The sequence below is a fragment of the Lethenteron reissneri genome, chromosome 64 (genome assembly GCF_015708825.2).
Source record: "Lethenteron reissneri isolate LAM-NWPU_2019-01 chromosome 64, ASM1570882v1, whole genome shotgun sequence".
Taxonomy (NCBI): Eukaryota; Metazoa; Chordata; class Hyperoartia; order Petromyzontiformes; family Petromyzontidae; genus Lethenteron; species Lethenteron reissneri.
Window position 1 is genome coordinate 7,435,557 of NC_083842.1, and position 22,545 is coordinate 7,458,101.

Sequence of the window (22,545 nt, forward strand, 5' to 3'; positions counted from 1 at the left end):
ACAGAGTGCATCACCACAGCAGTGACTCATGCACACTGACACAGAGTGCATCACCACAGCAGTGACTCATGCACACTGAGACAGAGTGCATCACTACAGCAGTGACTCATGCACACTGACACAGAGTGCATCACTACAGCAGAGACTCATGCACACTGAGACAGAGTGCATCACTATAGCAGTGACTCATGCACACTGACACAGAGTGCATCACTACAGCAGTGACTCATGCACACTGAGACAGAGTGCATCACTACAGCAGTGACTCATGCACACTGAGACAGAGTGCATCACTACAGCAGTGACTCATGCACACTGACACAGAGTGCATCACTACAGCAGAGACTCATGCACACTGAGACAGAGTGCATCACTACAGCAGTGACTCATGCACACTGAGACAGAGTGCATCACTACAGCAGTGACTCATGCACACTGACACAGAGTGCATCACCACAGCAGTGACTCATGCACACTGAGACAGAGTGCATCACTACAGCAGAGACTCATGCACACTGAGACAGAGTGCATCACCACAGCAGTGACTCATGCACACTGAGACAGAGTGCATCACTACAGCAGTGACTCATGCACACTGACACAGAGTGCATCACCACAGCAGTGACTCATGTACACTGACACAGAGTGCATCACTACAGCAGTGACTCATGCACACTGACACAGAGTGCATCACTACAGCAGTGACTCATGCACACTGAGACAGAGTGCATCACTACAGCAGTGACTCATGCACACTGAGACAGAGTGCATCACTACAGCAGAGACTCATGCACACTGACACAGAGTGCATCACTACAGCAGTGACTCATGCACACTGAGACAGAGTGCATCACTACAGCAGAGACTCATGCACACTGACACAGAGTGCATCACTACAGCAGTGACTCATGCACACTGACACAGAGTGCATCACTACAGCAGTGACTCATGTACACTGAGACAGAGTGCATCACTACAGCAGAGACTCATGCACACTGATACAGAGAGCATCACTACAGCAGTGATTCATGCACATTGACACAGAGTGCATCACCACAGCAGTGACTCATGCACACTGAGACAGAGTGCATCACTACAGCAGAGACTCATGCACACTGACACAGAGTGCATCACCACAGCAGTGACTCATGCACACTCCAGCTACATGGCCATCACCACGGCATCACGATGCGTCTCTACGACTGGCCCTGTGACTCCTTAGTGCTAGATCCACTGCTGTGCACTGGAAAACGTGGAAGGTTCTGGTGGTGCACGCTGACGTCTCCTCTTCAGATCGCTCTGGAGGAGCTCCCAGCTTTCACAGCGTCGCTGTGGGCCACAGCCGCGGGTCCCACGGAGCCGTGGTTCTGGGCCGAGTCTCGGGGCAGCGCGCTGCCATTCCCCTGTGATCGGCCCCCGCTCGGCCACAGCGATGGCCCTGGTCAAGCGCCTGCTCTCCCCTGAGGCGTCTTCAATCAACGTCCGTTACGTTCTGAACGTCCGACCTCGCCTGCAGCTCAACGTTTGTATTGTTCTCTCTTCAGTTGTCAGACTGGGATTGTTCTCGACTTGATATCAGCATTGTTGACCTGATGCTGAGGTATTGGTGATGTGTCGCTGATATTACACGGTGGAGAGATGCAATGGGAACCCACGTGACCCATACCTCCCTCGTCATGGCTCAAGAGGCCCAGTAAATAGTGCGGTGCTGTGGGGTGAAGAGGTGGAGTGGGAGCAGGGGGGGTGGAGGGATGGAGCCTGAGCCATGGAGCTGCCCTTGGGCAGAGACCCCGAGGGACGCAGCAGTGAGCAGTGGGATGGCCGTCCACACAGCTCCTGCTCCCAGGCATGGACAACACCAGGGGGCTGCACGGATTCTGACGCGAGCCTCCCCTCGGCCGACTCAACCTACAATGAGCACCGCGTACGGCCCTGCCCATGCAGCGCAAGAGCCGGTGAGCAAGACGCAGGCTCCGCCAGACTCCATGCTGCACTGACCTTCATAGGTGCTTGCTCATGGCATTCACCTACTCAGGCTGGCCGTCATGAAATGGTCATCGCTACGAGCAGAGTGTATAACATGTGAAGTTGGTATTCATGTATTCTATGAACGTTATGCACGTGCTAAATGAATGAATGTTGCAAACTGTGCACTCCCAGGTCTCCCTGGATAGGCCTCACCTTCGGGATGAGCTCCTCCAGCACCTTCTTGTCCAGACTTGAGCTCGCCCCCTCCGTCTAGAAGCAGAGCAGAGATGAGTCACCCTGTGTATCAGTGATCCCTGGAAGACAGAGATGAGTCACCCTGTGTCTCAGTGATCCCTGGGAGACAGATATGAGTCACTCTGTGTCTCAGTGATCCATGGGAGACAGAGATGAGTCACTCTGTGTCTCAGTGATCCCTGGGAGACAGAGATGAGTCACCCTGTGTATCAGTGATCCCTGGGAGACAGAGATGAGTCACAGGGTGACTCAATGGTCCATGTGTCTAGCTCAGTGCTCTCTGCGAGTCGTGAGTGCAGGATCTCTTAGTGAGGCTGTGCGCCTGCAGCAGTCCCCATGAGAGGAGCCACTCAGTGCCGCTGTGACCCGGCTGCCCTCTCAGCCGCACGGCGCTCTCCACGCCGCTCCCAGAGGGCCCCGCAGAGGCTGCCCAACCACTGTGCGTGGACTCTCGCCGGTTCCTATGGCAGGGAGCTTCACTCGACGCGGAGACCGCGAGCGGTGCCGCCGCCTGCGCCGGTGAGAGTGCGGCGAGGGCTGTGTGGTGAGCGGGGCAGGGCCCTGCTACGCTGTGTGCAGCACGCTGCAGGACTCTGCCAGGTGGTGCCGGACGCGTCGCGTCATAAGATACGCGACGCCGCTGGGCAGCTGCGCTTTGCCCTGGTGCAGCGCTGCAGGACGCTGACATGTGTGTTGCTAATCACAGCCTCGACACACACGCGGTGGGGGTAGTCTAGAAATCATGAATAACCATCATGTAAGGTCAACTAGATCTGGATAAACATTATAACTCTCTCCAGGAAGCATATAAGAAGATGCTTGAAACGTTTGACCATTTTAAAATGATTTCAGAAATAGAAAATAGAAACTGAGAATAAGTCTTAGAGGCTCTGTGTGTGGAACCTGCTTGGTTCTATTTAGGGGCCGTCCATAAATGACGTCACGCGATTTTGGACGATTTTTTACCCCCCCCCCCCCCCCCCTCGTCACACGGCGTCACAAAACGTCAGACCCCCTTCAAATATGACGTCACAAAGCTCTGCACCCCCCCCGCCCAAAACCATATTTCCATTTTGAAAATAAAACATACTTCAAATCACTTTAAACTATTGTCATTGTAGTGCGTATTTAATGTGGCACTGCACCCTGATGTTGTAGGAGAAAACACGTACTAAATGGAGAGTATAGTTCTTACAATCACATATTCATTCCACAGAATGAAAAGCCCTGGTAGAATCATTAAAAATCAAAATGTTTAATAACAATCATTCAAATTTTTTTAATAAATTTATGCTTCTCCATTCTCCCATGGAGAAGCAAAATGTTCCTTCATAGAATAAATAAAAGGTGATCTTAGTAAATTTATATAATCAAATAGTTAATAATGAAAATTAATCAAAATTAGTGTTGTTATAACAATTCTATATTTATTAAAAGTTGCGCATTTTGATGTGACGTCACATTTCTCAAACCCCTTCCCTCCCCCCCTCGTCACACATCGTCACAAATGTCTGATCCCCCCCCCCCCAGGTGCGTGACGTCATTTATGGATGGCCCCTTAATTGCCATGTCCTTGACAATAGTTCAAGCACAGCACCAACCAAGCAGCACCGAGTGCCCTGCTGCTCACGCGGTGTCTCTGTTCACCGGAGGAGGCCCTCGCCTCGCTCGGCCCCTGCAGCTCCGCCGCTCCTCAACGCCGTCCGGCAGATCCGCTCGGCGTCGAGCGCCGTTACCACCGAGGTTTGGCAACTTTTGAATCGACCGATTTCCCCACAGTTAGTGCCAACAATAGAAAATTATCCGACCCCCATCGTTTATAGACAGCAGGGGCTGTACACAACACCAATAATTTAATGAGACCAACGTTTAATTTACGTGTTTTGTCTAACATTCTGTTTAAAAGAAGCGGCGAGTTTGTAATCTGGAAATACATCAGAGGCCGAGTGTGCCCTGGGCCCGGCACTCTCCCTGCTGGCCACAGCTCCAGCGACAAGAGCGGCCACAGCACGAGGAGCGATACGAGGAGGGGGACAGAAGCCACTCCTCAGGTTCCTCCCCAGTTCCCAAGCGAGTTCCTCCGGGCTCAGTGCTGTGGCTGCTGCTGTTGTTCTCCTCACAGATGTAGAGAACGATGCTCAGACTTGGCTCACTACGACAGGTCTTGTTATACTGACATGGGACTGGATAAGCCAGCCACAACTGTGAATCAAATGAACATCCACATGACACCTGGACTTCAATAACATTCAACAGGATTGGATATTCTGAAAGCTGTTTTATGTTTGAGCAGGCAGAGATGAAATGAAGCAATATCATGAACCACGTTGTGTGTTGGGAAATGTCAAATCCTACAACTCTTTATCCATCTGTACAGAAGCACTAAGTAGAGGTGCAGCCCTGCAGGTGCCTGCTCACTCCACTGCTGGCAGAAGGGTCTCTTGTAGAGGAAGCTATAGAAAGGCCCTCTCGAGTGTATTTGGTCTACTCTTCCACACTGCCCAGACATCTTGGAAGACGTGAGAGTACCCACACTTTACCCCACCACACGTGGCCTCCTTATCAACTCACTGGAATGAGCAATCTACTGCCAAGCGAGCAGAGGCGGGGGTTTAAGAAGCTTGCGCCGCTGTTTCAGCTGCCGCGCCGGGAGATCGAATCGAACCGGCGACCCGTGGATAGCGAGTCCAGCACCCTCCTCACCACGACTCCACGGCAGCTTCCATCCCAGAGAGCACACGACGCTCGTCGCGAACCGCTCCCTAGCGGCGCGTCACTGGCCCCTGTGGCCGCGTCACCGATCACGGCCACGCGACGCGTGGACGCACGGTGGTGGCGGTGCGCGGATCGGCTCGCGCCACGGCCTCGCCGAGTCCGGGCCGGGTTTCCCTCCGGCGCGTCCCTCTGCGCGAAGACCGCTCCGCCCACCGGCGTGACCACTACCGCGTGCCCGGCTGCCTCCTGCCGGCGCTACGAGGAGACGAGCACCGCCTGGGGAGTTTGTTTCCTGGGCGGTCACCCCCGAGTCTCTCCGCCGCACGAACTCCACGCGCGAGTCCCTGCGGTGCGAGCCTCGGCACCCCCTGCCGTGTCCCAAAGGGGGCACCTTGCGCCTGGACTCCACTAGCGGTGGCCTCGTGTGTAGCAGCGTCGCCTCTCTCCTGCGCTTCAACGCGGCCCCTGCACGCAGATCCCTTGCAGCGTCTGATGAATTGAGTTGTGATTCTGAATAAATGAAACTAATTACTGTTGATTAGTGTTTCATTCCACACCTGAAATGATCTGACTGCAAATTTAGTTGGATTGTTTATACCGAGTTATTGTTTACTGTTCCTGTACTGCTATTGTCAATGTATGCTTGTTATTTAATGTATATTGTTTAACGTGCACAGCTGATAAACTCGCTGTGTTGCTAGAAGCTGTGAATCTGCGTAGACTCATCCCCTGTGTCGCCGTGCCCAGCTCTGCTCTGCTAGAGGAGACGTTTGGTGCCGTTGGGCTCCCCCGGTGTTACTTGAGGGGGGCCCAGACCAACCGAGCCCCCCACCACCCCACCGAGTTCCCACAGAGACTCTCCCAGCCGTGCACCGTGCTGAGTGACGGCCGCTGGCAGCGAGGGGGCTGACGGGTCCCGGCGGTGGCGCGGTCGCCGCTTCGTGCGGAGCCTCAGGGTTTGATCCCAGGGGCCGCCCTGGTTAATACCGCAGGGGGAGTCACCAAACGTGCACGCGGCCTGCTTCACGGTCGACGTTAAAGATCCGCGATTGAAAACCAGCGGTGGTGCGAGCCGGCGTCACGGTCCGACGCTGAATATTGCTCACAAGTGACCCCACGTAGCGCCGGGGGCTCTGTGCACCGTGACCCAGCGCTGTGAGGCGAGGGTTGGCGGATCGCACAAATTTGTGAAACTCCCACGGGAGCCAGGCCACCACCTCCTGGCTTGCCAGGGGATGGCAGTACAAGTGGATTCTAAACAAAGTAATCCTCCATCTAAACAAAGTAAACACACAGATCTGCTGTCTGTGAGAATCTGGACAGAGTCACTCTACCCAGTCACATGGAGTGACTCAGAGTGGAGCAACTGGGATGTTCACAGCTGCCACACCAACCACGCGGGGGTCGGGTTCAGCCCAGTAGCCAGATTTGTATGAACGCTGTGATGCTGTGTAGACGTGAGTGTAGCTGTAGACTTGTCTAACTGCCCATTCATGGACAAACACGCATCTTGTAAATATCCAAGCATCAAAAGCAGCGTAGTACATTATCCTGCATCCATGTTACGCTCTATGTGTACTCGCAAGTTATGATGACCAATTATAACAATATATATTTTAATTCCTTAAACATTACGTCTCAAGTTGTAGTCAATGAGTGGATATAATTATTGACATCCATGAGTCAATCACCTGCACTGGTCGTAGCGCTGCTCCCGTGAGCGTTGTGTGTATGGAGAGACCCTCGTCCTGCCTGCTCTGGTGTCGTCATTGCTGGTGTCTGGGCACAGCTCCCCTCGCCCCCACTGCCCCCACCCCTCGTCCCCACCACCCCCACCCCCCGTCCCCACCGCCCCCCACCCCCGCCCCCCGTCCCCACCGCCCCCACCCCCCCGTCCCCACCGCCCCCCACCCCCGCCCCCCGTCCCCACCGCCCCCACCCCCGTCCCCACCGCCCCCCCGTCCCCACCGCCCCCACCGCGCCCACCCCTGTCCCCACCCCCCACCCCATCCCCCTCTCTCTCTACAAGAGCCACGCTGCTGCCCCACGTGGCTCTCCCCTGGTGCCATCAGCACAGCGGCCGCTGTCGCCTGGCCAGGAGCCCGCGGCACGGAGCGCGAGGCCTCCTCACCTTCCTGCGGATGCCGGCCGTGATGGAGACCAGGGTGAGAGTCTTCACCAGCTCCGTGGACATGTACAGGATGTTCTCCAGCAGCGTGAAGTCCTTGTATGAAGGCCGGTTCACCATGTCTGTCAGCAGGGAGATGGCTCCTGCAGCACACACAGCACATGCAGCACATTCAGCACACACAGTTCAGAAAGCATCTTCTTGGTTCTTTCGGTAAAGTCACGTAGAAGGGAAGAAATAAAATAATAAAAATAAAACATAATAAAATAATTCTCACGACGTTTCGGCCACAACGCAAGTAGCCGTCCTCAGGTGAAACCAGGTCTGTCGAGGCGACAGCGTCTGAATGAAACAGTACACGTGCTTGGAGCATATATATAAGCTGGGTTGGAAGGGGGGGGGGAAAGGGAGTGCCATGACAAAAGAATTTGCATATCAAGAGGAATCCAGCATACCCATGGGAAATGCAGGTATGTGATTAGTACTACTTGTGTAAGTGCATTATGCAGGATTAGCAGCATCCAAGGGAGGGGATATGGGAAATGCAGATATGTGATTAGTACTACTTGTGTAAGTGCATTATGCAGGATTAGCAGCATCCAATGGAGGGGATATGGGAAATGCAGATACGTGATTAGTGCTACTTTGCCCGTGCATGATGCAGGATTAGCAGCATCACAGGGAGGGGATAGGGGTAGCATTAATAAAGGGAAGAAGTGTTAATAGTATCTAGCTGCAGTAACTAAAACCACCAAGTAAACAACTAAAGTATAAACTACATAGTATCATCATTATACTAGATATACTCTACAATAAGCTGAGTTACTAACAGTAAGTAATACATTATAATTCTACGTCATAAAATATAATATGCTTCCATCTAAACTTTATTCTCTTACATCACACGATTCTACACCATACTATATATTGCCATAGACAAGCCCAAACATTAAATTATATACTGTATTGCTATAAACCACCCTATATACCTTATCCATTGTAATATTACACTATGTATTATTCTACCCACCCTAATGTATATCACACTGCTGTTTATTCACTATACAATTACGATACTATATATTACTTTGTACATTGTATTAAGCATATACATTTTTTAAACTATTTGTTATTTTACACTGTACCGTTGACCGTCGTGTGAAAGATACTGAGAGGAAGCAACAAAATATGTCAATGCCCCGGAGCAAAGAATCCATTCCCTGCGGAGAATACAATGCCAGTGAGTGGAACGTGGTCTGAAAGTCACAGTAAACTTGAACACAATCAGTTAAGATCCGAAATGGTTTATTATGTCCTTCCAATGATTGCTAAGCCATAATCCATCTTCTCGGTTTAAATTGTCTCTGTGTTTGTATATGTGAATAGCCTCATGAACGAATTTCTCATGGTAGCCAGATGGCTTGCAGAGAACCTCTGTCTTGGAGAAGTCAATATCATGTGAGCCCACTGAATTGTAACAGTGATCTGCCACGGCTGAGGTGTTTGTCCTTCCGTGTTTTAAGTCTGCTTTATGTTCACGGATGCGGTCCGAGACATGTCGTTTGGTTTCTCCAATGTAACTGCTACCACAGAGGCAACTTAGTTTGTAGACGCCAGGGTACTGTATGTCTGGAACCACATCTTTAACAGACGGGACCAGATCACGGATTTTATGTACTGTGTTGAATCGGACCTGGATCTTGTGTTTTATCAGGATTTTGGAGATCTTTTTTGTGACCCCAGCAATGTAGGGTAAGGTGATGGTCTTGAAAGGCTCCTCAACGGGATCCTTCTTGATGGTTGGAATGATGGCTTTGCGGATTGTGTAGTCGGAGTAACCATTAGCCTTAAGAGCTTGGCGTACGTGTTTGAGTTCACTGGCAATGTGTTCCTGGTCGGATATGCATTGGGCTCTATGGTATAGAGTCTTGATGAGGGAATTCTTCTGGGATGGATGGTGGTGGGAATCCGGTTTTAGGTAAAACTCCTTATGGGTGGCTTTCCTGTAGACAGAGTAGCTCATTGATCCATCAGGTCTCCTTTTAATTAGGACATCCAAAAAGGGTAGCTTGCCATCTTTTTCGACTTCCATGGTGAATCTGATGGCTGGGTGTATGGAATTGATGTGGTCGAGAAATTGGTCCAGAGCAGGACGGCCATGTGGCCAGATGACAAAAGTGTCATCTACGTACCTCTTCCATAGGGTCAGGCGTAGAGTGGCAGTCTGGATGGCGTCAGTCTCAAATTTCTCCATGAAAATGTTGGCTACAACCGGAGATAGGGGGGCCCATTGGGATGCCCTCAGTTTGCTTGTAGAAAGTTCCATTCCAGGTGAAGTATGTATTGGTTAAGCAGTGTCTTACCAGGGGGGGTACCCCAGTATTCAGTCCTTGATGAACCAAGTCTTCAATGATTGCGATGGTGTCAGGTACAGGAACTTTGGCGAATAAGGAAACCACATCAAAACTGACAAGCAGGTCGTCTGGGGACAGGGCAATCCCCTTGATTGTCGATACCAGGTCAGTAGAGTTTAGTACCGCAGAGGTGGTTTTTCCAGTGAAAGGCCGTAGGATTTCAGACAAAAAACGAGCCAGTTTGTATGTGGGGGAGTTGATAGTAAAGACAATGGGACGAAGAGGTGTATCTTCTTTATGTATCTTTGGTAAGCCGTATAATCTTGGTGGCCTGGCTGCAGAAGGTTTCAACGAGAACTGTTTGGTCTGATCAATTAATGCGGTTGAAGCAGAAATGATGTTTTTGGTTTTAATGACGAGGCTGTTGGTGGGGTCTCTTTTTATTTTTGTATAGCTGCCATCGTTGAGTAGTTCTTGAATTTTGTTGTTGTATTCTATTTTGTCCATGATGATAGTGGCATTGCCTTTGTCGGCTGAGAGGATAACAATGTCATCCCTCTTTTTCAATTGAGCTAATTCAAAACGCTCATCTTTGCTGATGTTGCTAGCAGGCATCTTAGCGTTTTTGAGGGTTGCAGAGATTTCAGATCTTGCTACGTCTGCAGCGATGTGACTCAGGCCCTTGAGAGCTACATCTACTCGGGCAATTATATCATTAACTGGTATGTGTCTAGGTGTGACTGCAAAGTTTAGTCCTTTAGCTAAAACGGATTTCAGACCTTCAGAAATAAAACTGTTACTGCGATTAATTACGACTTTGTTAACGTCTAGCTTTTCAATGTGTGGGTCCGGTCTCTTGTTTGAGAGGCGGTTGAATTTTGAAATCAAGTTGTCCTTACATTTGGTCGACATAGCGGCAGCTGAAGAGGCAGTCATTTTGTCTACATGTTCCCAATCCGATGTGGACATTGTTGCACTCAAAGATAAGTGTGATTTGTAGAGTGTCTTGTCTAACTGATCTAGATCGGTGCGCGTAAGTCTGATTTTCTCTGAGATAAGAGCTAAGCTAGTTCTAGAAAGAATTCGTTTAGCATTAGAAGAAGTTACAGCAGCAGATGTTAGTGTAAATGCATTTGGTATTACCTTAGAGTCGCGGCATCTCTTCAGAAAGGTGAGAGACTCGATTAGCTGAGCCTTCTTATCACGGAGCTTGTTGAAGGATCTCAAAGTTGTGTGGAATCCCTCCCCGTAGAGGCAGTTAAATTTCGATTTAAAGCTTTCGTGACTGCAGGGATTCATCTTCTTGGTTCTTTCTGATTGTGTTCAAGTTTACGGTGACTTTCAGACCACGTTCCACTCACTGGCATTGTATTCTCCGCAGGGAATGGATTCTTTGCTCCGCTGCATTGACGTATTTTGTTGCTTCCTCTCAGTATCTTTCACACGACGGTCAACGGTACAGTGTATAATAACAAATAGTTAAAAAAATGTATATGCTTAATACAATGTACAAAGTAATATATAGTATCGTAATTGTATAGTGAATAAACAGCAGTGTGATATACATTAGGGTGGGTAGAATAATACATAGTGTAATATTACAATGGATAAGGTATATAGGGTGGTTTATAGCAATACAGTATATAATTTAATGTTTGGGCTTGTCTATGGCAATATATAGTATGGTGTAGAATCGTGTGATGTAAGAGAATAAAGTTTAGATGGAAGCATATTATATTTTATGACGTAGAATTATAATGTATTACTTACTGTTAGTAACTCAGCTTATTGTAGAGTATATCTAGTATAATGATGATACTATGTAGTTTATACTTTAGTTGTTTACTTGGTGGTTTTAGTTACTGCAGCTAGATACTATTAACACTTCTTCCCTTTATTAATGCTACCCCTATCCCCTCCCTGTGATGCTGCTAATCCTGCATCATGCACGGGCAAAGTAGCACTAATCACGTATCTGCATTTCCCATATCCCCTCCATTGGATGCTGCTAATCCTGCATAATGCACTTACACAAGTAGTACTAATCACATATCTGCATTTCCCATATCCCCTCCCTTGGATGCTGCTAATCCTGCATAATGCACTTACACAAGTAGTACTAATCACATACCTGATATGCAAATTCTTTTGTCAAGGCACTCCCTTTCCCCCCCCCCCCCCTTCCAACCCAGCTTATATATATGCTCCAAGCACGTGTGCTGTTTCATTCAGACGCTGTCGCCTCGACAGACCTGGTTTCACCTAAAGACGGCTACTTGCGTTGTGGCCGAAACAACGTGAGAATTATTTTATTATGTTTTATTTTTATTATTTTATTACTTCCCTTCTACGTGACTTTACCGAAAGAACCAAGATGATGAATCCCTGCAGTCACGAAAGCTTTAAATCGAAGTTCAGAAAGCACTTATATGCATCAACAACAGCAAAGACACAGACAGGGATCCCCCATACTGTATAGCCTTAACAGAATATTAGCGCAAGTGCCATTAGTGAGCACACACAGCAGCACACGCAACACACGCAGCACACACACACACACACAACACAAGCAACACACGGCAGGGCACAGCACACTATACACACATCAGTAGCAACACACTCAGAACACAGCACACACAGCACATGCAGGAAACAGCACACACGGCACAGGCAGCTCACAACAGCAAATGCAGCACACACAGCATACACAGCACACACACAACACATGCAGCACACACAGCACATTCCAGTACACCGCAGCAAACAGCATACACAGCTCACAGCAGGAGCATGAAGGGGACGTCACGTGACAGGGTCAGGAGACTGAGCAGCAAGTAATGCATGCACACTGCAACATTTTCAGAGGTGATCTCTACAACCTAGACAGGAAAAGTCACACGCTCAAAAAACTGACCACACATCCCCAAACAGGACCCTCTTGAAACTGTACTTTGAGACCCATTGAAGCATTCCTGGTAATTATAACTATTATATTACATTTAATATTACTTCAAAGATGATCCTTCACTACTCTTGGCGTATCTACACCAGCGTGGAGTGGCACAGTGATTACACATCACACAAACAGCGCTATGCACGCCGTATAACCTATCGCAATCACGCGGTTTGTCACCGGCGCTCTGTACCCAGGGAGAGTGCGGTGAGTCGCGGTCGATCACCACACACAGAGAGACACCGGCACTGAGTGGCCACTCGGGGGCTAAGTGGCCGCGTGACTACACACCTCGGCCCCAGTGCCCCTCATACCAAGGGTGGTCACGCAGCCTGTGGTCAGACTCCTCCTCACCCTGTGCGTTACAGATGATGTCCAGGTCCTGCTCAGTGGAGACCCTGGCCAGGGTAAACAGAGCGGCGAGCTTGCAGGGTGCGTCTGGAACGTCCAGGTAGCAGGCCAGCACGTCCGCCGCCAGCTCCTGGTGGAAGCACGACTTCAGCTCCGGAACCATGCTCAGGTTTCCCAGAGTTGAAACCGCATACCTCAGCGTGTTTTTGGATTCCTGCAATGAGTCACCACAGCGAGCATCAGGTTCATTCTACAGCTACATTGGACTTGTCAATGCATAGGATTAAATAAGAAAATCAACTACCAATAAAATGTAATAAAATTACATTTATGATGAAGCATAATAACAAATAAGATGCACAGACGTAGTTCCTGTTGAAACAACATAAACGAGTTGCAGGCAATACTTGAAGTCGGTAAGTTTGAGTTTCCAATGCAACGTAACAAAAGTGACGAACCGCAACACAAACCGCGTCCTGATGCGACGCAGCAGCGTGGATCGACGGCGACTAACGGCGCAAGCGACGCTGAGAACCGCGCTGAGGAAGTGGGTTTCCTGTTCACGGCAGAAGTGACAACAACCGCCTGCTGCTGCTGCTGTGACGATGATGAGCGTCGTGCGGTGTGCAGCGCAGCGCCAGGCTGGGGCCTGCCTCTGGCTTTGTCAGGGATCCTTCGGAACTCCGTGCAGCTGCCCACTCAGCTGCCCACTCACCATCCCACTCAGCTGCCCACTCAGCTGCCCACTCAGCTTCCCACTCAGCTTCCCACTCAGCTTCACACTCAGCTTCCCACTCAGCTTCCCACTCAGCTGCCCACTCAGCTGCCCACTCAGCTTCCCACTCACCATCCCACTCACCATCCCACTCAGCTTCCCACTCACCATCCCACTCACCATCCCACTCAGCTTCCCACTCACCATCCCACTCAGCTGCCCACTCAGCTGCCCACTCAGCTTCCCACTCAGCTGCCCACTCACCATCCCACTCAGCTTCCCACTCACCATCCCACTCGGCTTCCCACTCACCATCCCACTCAGCTGCCCACTCAGCTGCCCACTCAGCTTCCCACTCAGCTGCCCACTCACCATCCCACTCAGCTTCCCACTCACCATCCCACTCGGCTTCCCACTCACCATCCCACTCAGCTGCCCACTCAGCTTCCCACTCAGCTTCCCACTCACCATCCCACTCAGCTTCCCACTCACCATCCCACTCAGCTTCCCACTCACCATCCCACTCAGCTTCCCACTCACCATCCCACTCAGCTGCCCACTCAGCTGCCCACTCAGCTTCCCACTCAGCTGCCCACTCAGCTGCCCACTCAGCTGTCCACTCAGCTTCCCACTCACCATCCCACTCAGCTTCCCACTCACCATCCCACTCAGCTTCCCACTCACCATCCCACTCAGCTGCCCACTCAGCTGCCCACTCAGCTGCCCACTCAGCTTCCCACTCAGCTTCCCACTCAGCTGCCGACTCAGCTGCCCACTCACCATCCCACTCAGCTTCCCACTCACCATCCCACTCAGCTTCCCACTCACCATCCCACTCAGCTGCCCACTCAGCTGCCCACTCAGCTGCCCACTCAGCTGCCCACTCAACTGCCCACTCAACTGCCCACTCAGCTTCCCACTCAGCTGCCCACTCAGCTGCCCACTCAGCATCCCACTCAGCTGCCCACTCAGCTTCACACTCAGCTGCCCACTCAACTTCCCACTCAGCTTCCCACTCAGCTTCCCACTCAGCTTCCCACTCACCATTCCACTCACCATCCCACTCAGCTGCCCACTCAGCATCCCACTCAGCTTCCCACTCAACTGCCTACTCAGCTTCATACTCAGCTGCCCACTCAGCTTCCCACTCAGCTTCATACTCAGCTGCCCACTCAGCTGCCCACTCAGCTTCCCACTCAGCATCCCACTCAGCTGCCCACTCAGCTGCCCACTCAGCTTCATACTCAGCATCCCACTCAGCTGCCCACTCAGCTGCCCACTCACCATCCCACTCAGCATCCCACTCAGCTGCCCACTCTGCTTCCCACTCAGCTGCCCACTCAGCCTTCCACTCAGCTTCCCACTCTGCTTCCCACTCAGCTTCCCACTCAGCTGCCCACTCAGCCTTCCACTCAGCTTCTCACTCAGCTGCCCACTCAGCATCCCACTGAGCTTCCCACTCAGCTTCCCACTCAGCTGCCCACTCAGCTTCCTACTCAGCTGCCCACTCAGCTGCCCAGTCGGCTGGGCCATGGGATGGGGCTGAGCAAGCGAGTAGCTTCATTGCAACTTGTTTGAGATTGTAACAATGCATGGGACGCTTTGGGGAGGCCTTCATCCAGCAGTGGATGGACAGTGGCTGATGGTGATGGTGGTGATGATGGTGATGTTGGTGATGATGGTGATGATGGTGATGGTGGTGATGATGATGATGGTGATGATGGTGATGATGGTGATGGTGGTGATGATGGTGATGATGATGGTGCTGATGATGTTGGTGATAATGGTGGTGATGATGGTGATGATGGTGGTGGTCATGGTGGTGAAGAAGAGTGATGATGATGGTGGTGATGATGAGTGATGGTGATGATGGTGGTGATGATGATGGAGATGATGGTGATGATGATGGTGGTGGTGATGATTGTGACGATGAGTGATGATGATGGTGGTGATGATGATGGAGATGATGGTGATGATGATGGTGGTGGTGATGATTGTGATGATGATGATGGAGATGATTGTGATGATGATGATGGTGTTGACTTCAACATCGCAGTGCACGGTGCGGGGCCCCCATAGGAGCTGATTGTAGGAGCGCTCGGCCTGACCCCGAATCCCAGCCGCTGAGATCCACTCCGCGTGTTGGAATCTGGATCTGATCGGCCGCCAGCAGAATGGGATCCCAATCAGCTGCTGCTGGAGACCGGATTCTGTTGCGCAACCACAGTAGCAGCAGCTGCTGCTGCTACTGTGGTTACATTGCTCAACACAACAGCCACTCTCTCTCTTGCTGTATAGGCAATAGAAATCCACATTCATTGAAACACAAAACTATTGTTGTTAACTAAAAAAGACGTCACGAGAGTGAGGCCGAGTTGCTCTGGCACAATGAGATAACCAACACCTGTTGAACTGCACAGGTCTGGGTTCGATCCCCAGCTGGGATTGTTTAAAATGCACCATTGTGATAAACAATAAGTTGATGTTTGTAGTAAAGAGAAACCCTCTTGTCCCTGTGACACTAAACCCCAAGAGCGAGGGCCACGAGTGGAGCGCTGTCACTCACTCACTCTCACTCACTGTCACTCACTCACTGTCACTCACTCACTGTCACTCACTGTCACTCACTCACTGTCACTCACTCACTGTCACTCACTCACTGTCACTCACTGTCACTCACTCACTGTCACTCACTGTCACTCACTCACTGTCACTCACTCGCTGTCACTCACTCACAATCGCTGTCACTCACTCGCTGTCACTCACTCGCTGTCACTCACTGCCACTCACTCACTGCCACTCACTCACTGTCACTCACTCACTGTCACTCACTCACTCACTCACTGCCACTCACTCACTGTCACTCACTCACTGTCACTCGTTCAATATCACTCACTGTCACTCACTCACTTTCACTCGCTCACTGTCACTCACTGTCACTCACTCACTGTCACTCACTGTCACTCGCTCACTGTCACTCACTGTCACTCGCTCACTGTCACTCGCTCACTGTCACTCACTCACTGTCACTCACTCACTGTCACTCACTGTCACTCACTCACTGTCACTCACTCACTGTCACTCACTGTCACTCACTGTCACTGTCACTCGCTCACTGTCACTCACTATAACTCACTGTCACTCACTCACTGTCACTCACTGTCACTTGTTGCTACAGGGGCTAGTAACTGACTGATACTTGGTGCTGTATGGCTTAGTCACCGACTACTACAGTATGTGATGCTACATGGGACAGTAACTAATACTTGTTGCTACATGGGCTAGTTACCGCTAGTAACTGACTGATACTTGGTAATCAATGGATGATTAACTAACTCACACTCACCAAGCTCTAACTCACTGGCACTCATTGAAGGATTCGCCTTCTCACTCACTCTCCACTCATTCACTAAATCACACTACCACTCATTCTCACTCATTCACACTCTCAATCAGTTGAACTCACAGACACTGTCACTCACTCACTGTCACTCACTGTCACTCACTCACTGTCACTCACTCACTGTCACTCACTCACTCACTGACACTCGCTCACTGCCACTCGCTCACTGTCACTCACTGTCACTCACTCACTGTCACTCACTCACTGTCACTCACTGTCACTCGCTGTCACTCACTCACTGTCACTCACTGTCACTCACTCACTGTCACTCACTCACTGTCACTCGCTGTCACTCACTGTCACTCACTCACTGTCACTCACTGTCACTCACTCACTCACTGTCACTCACGATCACTCACTCACTGTCACTCACGATCACTCACTGTCACTCACGATCACTCACTCACTGTCACTCACTGTCACTCACTCACTGTCACTCACTGTCACTCACTGCCAGCTCACTCACTGTCACTCACTCACTGTCACTCACTGTCACTCACTGTCACTCACTCACTGTCACTCACTGTCACTCATTCACTGTCACTCACTCACTGTCAATCACTGTCACTCACTCACTGTCACTCACTGTCACTGTCACTCACTCGCTGTCACTCGCTGTCACTCACTGTCACTCACTCACTGACACTCGCTCACTGTCACTCGCTCACTGTCACTCACTCACTGTCACTCACTGTCACTCGCTCACTGTCACTCGCTCACTGTCACTCACTGTCACTCACTCACTGTCACTCACTCACTGACACTCGCTCACTGTCACTCACTCACTGACACTCGCTCACTGTCACTCACTGTCACTCACTCACTGTCACTCACTCACTGACACTCACTCACTGTCACTCGCTGTCACTCGCTGTCACTCACTGTCACTCACTCACTGACACTCGCTCACTGTCACTCGCTCACTGTCACTCACTGTCACTCGCTCACTGTCACTCGCTCACTGTCACTCACTGTCACTCACTCACTGTCACTTGCTCACTGTCACTCGCTCACTGTCACTCACTGTCACTCACTCACTGACACTCGCTCACTGCCACTCGCTCACTGCCACTCGCTCACTGTCACTTGCTCACTCACTCACTGTCACTCACTGTCACTCACTGTCACTCACTGTCACTCACTCACTGCCACTCACTCACTGACACTCGCTCACTGTCACTCACTCACTGACACTCGCTCACTGCCACTCACTCACTGTCACTCGCTCACTGTCACTCACTCACTGACACTCACTGTCACTCACTGAGTCAATCATTCACTGTCACTCACTCCCTGTCACTCGCTCACTGACACTCGCTCACTGTCACTCACTCAGTCACTCACTCACTGTCACTCACTCGCTGTCACTCACTCGGTGTCACTCACTCGCTGTCACTCACTCACCGTCACTCACTCGCTCACTGTCACTCACTCACTGTCACTCACTCACTGTCACTCACTCGCTGTCACTCACTCAGTCACTCACTCACCGTCACTCACTCACTGTCACTCACTCGCTGTCACTCACTCACCGTCACTCACTCGCTCACTGTCACTCACTCACTGTCACTCACTCACTGTCACTCACTCGCTGTCACTCACTCACCGTCACTCACTCGCTCACTGTCACTCACTCACTGTCACTCACTGTCACTCGCTCACTGTCACTCACTCACTGTCACTCACTGTCACTCACTCACTGTCACTCACTCACTGTCACTCACTCGCTGTCACTCACTCACCGTCACTCACTCGCTCACTGTCACTCGCTCACTGTCACTCACTGTCACTCGCTCACTGTCACTCGCTCACTGTCACTCACTGTCACTCACTCACTGTCACTCTCTAACTGTCACTCACTGTCACTCACTGTCACTCGCTCACTGTCACTCACTGTCACTCGCTCACTGTCACTCACTGACACTCGCTCACTGTCACTCACTGTCACTCACTCACTGTCACTCACTCACTGTCACTCACTCACTGTCGCTCGCTCACTGTCACTCACTCACTGTCACTCACTCACTGTCGCTCACTGTCACTCGCTCACTGTCACTCACTCACCGTCACTCACTGTCACTCACTCACTGTGACTCACTGTCACTCACTCACTGTCACTCACTGTCACTCACTCACTGTGACTCACTGTGACTCACTGTCACTCACTGTCACTCACTCACTGTCACTCACTGTCACTCACTTACTGTTACTCACTCACTGTCACTCACTCACTCACTGTCACTCACTCACTCACTGTCACTCACTCACTGTCACTCGCTCACTCACTGTCACTCACTGCCACTCACTCACTGCCACTCACTCACTGTCACTCACTGTCACTCACTGTCACTCACTCACGGTCACTCACTCACGGTCACTCACTCACTCACTGCCACTCACTCACTGTCACTCACTGTCACTCACTCACTGTCACTCACTGTCACTAACTCACTGTCAATCACTCACTGTCACTCACTGTCACTCACTGTCACTCGCTGTCACTCACTGTCACTCGCTCAATGTCACTCACTCACTGTCACTTGCTCACTCACTCACTGTCACTCACTGTCACTTCACTCACTGTCACTCACTGACACTCGCTCACTGTCACTCACTCACTGTCACTTGCTCACTCACTCACTCACTATCACTCACTGTCACTCACTCACTGTCACTCACTGACACTCACTCACACTCACTCACTGACACTCACTCACTGCCACTCGCTCACTGCCACTCACTGTCACTCGCTCACTGTCATTCACTCACTGACACTCACTGTCACTCACTCAGTCACTCACTCACTGTCACTTGCTCACTGACACTCGCTCACTGACACTCGCTCACTGTCACTCACTCACTGTCACTCACTCGCTGTCACTCACTCACTGTCACTCACTCACTGTCACTCACTGTCACTCACTCACTGTCACTCACTCACTGTCACTCATTCACTGACACTCGCTCACTGTCGCTCGCTCACTGTCACTCACTCACTGTCACTCACTCACTGTCACTCACTCACTGTCACTCACTGTCACTCGCTCACTGTCGCTCGCTCACTGCCACTCACTCACTGACACTCGCTCACTGCCACTCACTCACTGTCACTCACTCACTGTCGCTCGCTCACTGTCACTCACTCACTGTCACTCACTCACTGTCGCTCACTGTCACTCACTCACTGTCACTCGCTCACTGTCACTCACTGTCACTCGCTCACTGTCACTCGCTCACTGTCACTCACTGTCACTCACTCACTGTCACTCACTCACTGTCACTCATTCACTGACACTCGCTCACTGTCACTCACTCAGTCACTCGCTCACTGTCACTCGCTCACTGTCACTCACTCACTGTCACTCACTGTCACTCACTCACTGTCACTCACTCACTGTCACTCACTGTCACTCACTAACTGTCACTCACTCACTGTCGCTCGCTCACTGTCACTCACTCACTGTCACTCACTGTCACTCACTCACTGTCGCTCACTGTCACTCGCTCACTGTCACTCACTCACTGTCACTCACTGTGACTCGCTCACTGTCGCTCGCTCACTGCCACTCACTCACTGACACTCGCTCACTGCCACTCACTCACTGTCACTCACTCACTGTCGCTCGCTCACTGTCACTCACTCACTGTCACTCACTCACTGTCACTCACTCACTGTCGCTCACTGTCACTCACTCACTGTCACTCGCTCACTGTCACTCACTGTCACTCGCTCACTGTCACTCGCTCACTGTCACTCACTGTCACTCACTCACTGTCACTCACTCACTGTCACTCATTCACTGACACTCGCTCACTGTCACTCACTCAGTCACTCGCACACTGTCACTCGCTCACTGTCACTCACTCACTGTCACTCACTGTCACTCACTCACTGTCACTCACTCACTGTCACTCACTGTCACTCACTAACTGTCACTCACTCACTGTCGCTCGCTCACTGTCACTCACTCACTGTCACTCACTGTCACTCACTCACTGTCACTCACTCACTGTCGCTCACTGTCACTCGCTCACTGTCACTCACTCACTGTCACTCACTGTGACTCACTCACTGTGACTCACTGTGACTCACTGTCACTCACTCACTGTCACTCACTGTCACTCACTCACTGTGACTCACTGTGACTCACTGTCACTCACTGTCACTCACTCACTGTCACTCACTGTCACTCACTTACTGTTACTCACTCACTGTCACTCACTCACTCACTGTCACTCACTCACTCACTGTCACTCACTCACTGTCACTCGCTCACTCACTGTCACTCACTGCCACTCACTCACTGCCACTCACTCACTGTCACTCACTGTCACTCACTGTCACTCACTCACGGTCACTCACTCACGGTCACTCACTCACGGTCACTCACTCACTCACTGCCACTCACTCACTGTCACTCACTGTCACTCACTGTCACTCACTAACTGTCACTCACTGTCGCTCGCTCACTGTCACTCACTCACTGTCACTCACTGTCACTCACTCACTGTCACTCACTCACTGTCGCTCACTGTCACTCGCTCACTGTCACTCACTCACTGTCACTCACTGTGACTCACTCACTGTGACTCACTGTGACTCACTGTCACTCACTCACTGTCACTCACTGTCACTCACTCACTGTGACTCACTGTGACTCACTGTCACTCACTGTCACTCACTCACTGTCACTCACTGTCACTCACTTACTGTTACTCACTCACTGTCACTCACTCACTCACTGTCACTCACTCACTCACTGTCACTCACTCACTGTCACTCGCTCACTCACTGTCACTCACTGCCACTCACTCACTGCCACTCACTCACTGTCACTCACTGTCACTCACTGTCACTCACTCACGGTCACTCACTCACGGTCACTCACTCACGGTCACTCACTCACTCACTGCCACTCACTCACTGTCACTCACTGTCACTCACTCACTGTCACTCACTGTCACTAACTCACTGTCAATCACTCACTGTCACTCACTGTCACTCACTGTCACTCGCTGTCACTCACTGTCACTCGCTCAATGTCACTCACTCACTGTCACTTGCTCACTCACTCACTGTCACTCACTGTCACTTCACTCACTGTCACTCACTGACACTCGCTCACTGTCACTCACTCACTGTCACTTGCTCACTCACTCACTCACTATCACTCACTGTCACTCACTCACTGTCACTCACTGACACTCACTCACACTCACTCACTGACACTCACTCACTGCCACTCGCTCACTGCCACTCACTGTCACTCGCTCACTGTCATTCACTCATTGACACTCACTGTCACTCACTCAGTCACTCACTCACTGTCACTTGCTCACTGACACTCGCTCACTGACACTCGCTCACTGTCACTCACTCACTGTCACTCACTCGCTGTCACTCACTCACTGTCACTCACTCACTGTCACTCACTGTCACTCACTCACTGTCACTCACTCACTGTCACTCATTCACTGACACTCGCTCACTGTCACTCACTCACTGTCACTCACTGTCACTCACTCAGTGTCACTCGCTCACTGTCACTCGCTCACTGTCACTCACTGTCACTCACTCACTGTCACTCACTCACTGTCACTCATTCACTGACACTCACTCACTGTCACTCACTGTCACTCACTCACTGACACTCGCTCACTGCCACTCACTCACTGTCACTCGCTCACTGTCGCTCGCTCACT

At 51.0% G+C, this 22,545-nt stretch overlaps 1 protein-coding gene across 1 annotated transcript in view; it reads right to left on the reverse strand.

Moving 5' to 3' along the window:
• Window positions 1–22,545, reverse strand: part of LOC133359004 (uncharacterized) — a 161,574-nt gene that overhangs the window by 32,084 nt on the left and 106,945 nt on the right. The window contains exons 7-9 of the mRNA XM_061577379.1: window positions 12,728–12,938; window positions 7,070–7,209; window positions 2,182–2,238 (exon numbers count right to left, since the gene is read on the reverse strand). Of these exons, the coding sequence (XP_061433363.1) occupies window positions 2,182–2,238; window positions 7,070–7,209; window positions 12,728–12,938 (408 nt within the window). The remainder of the gene's footprint in view (window positions 1–2,181; window positions 2,239–7,069; window positions 7,210–12,727; window positions 12,939–22,545) is intronic.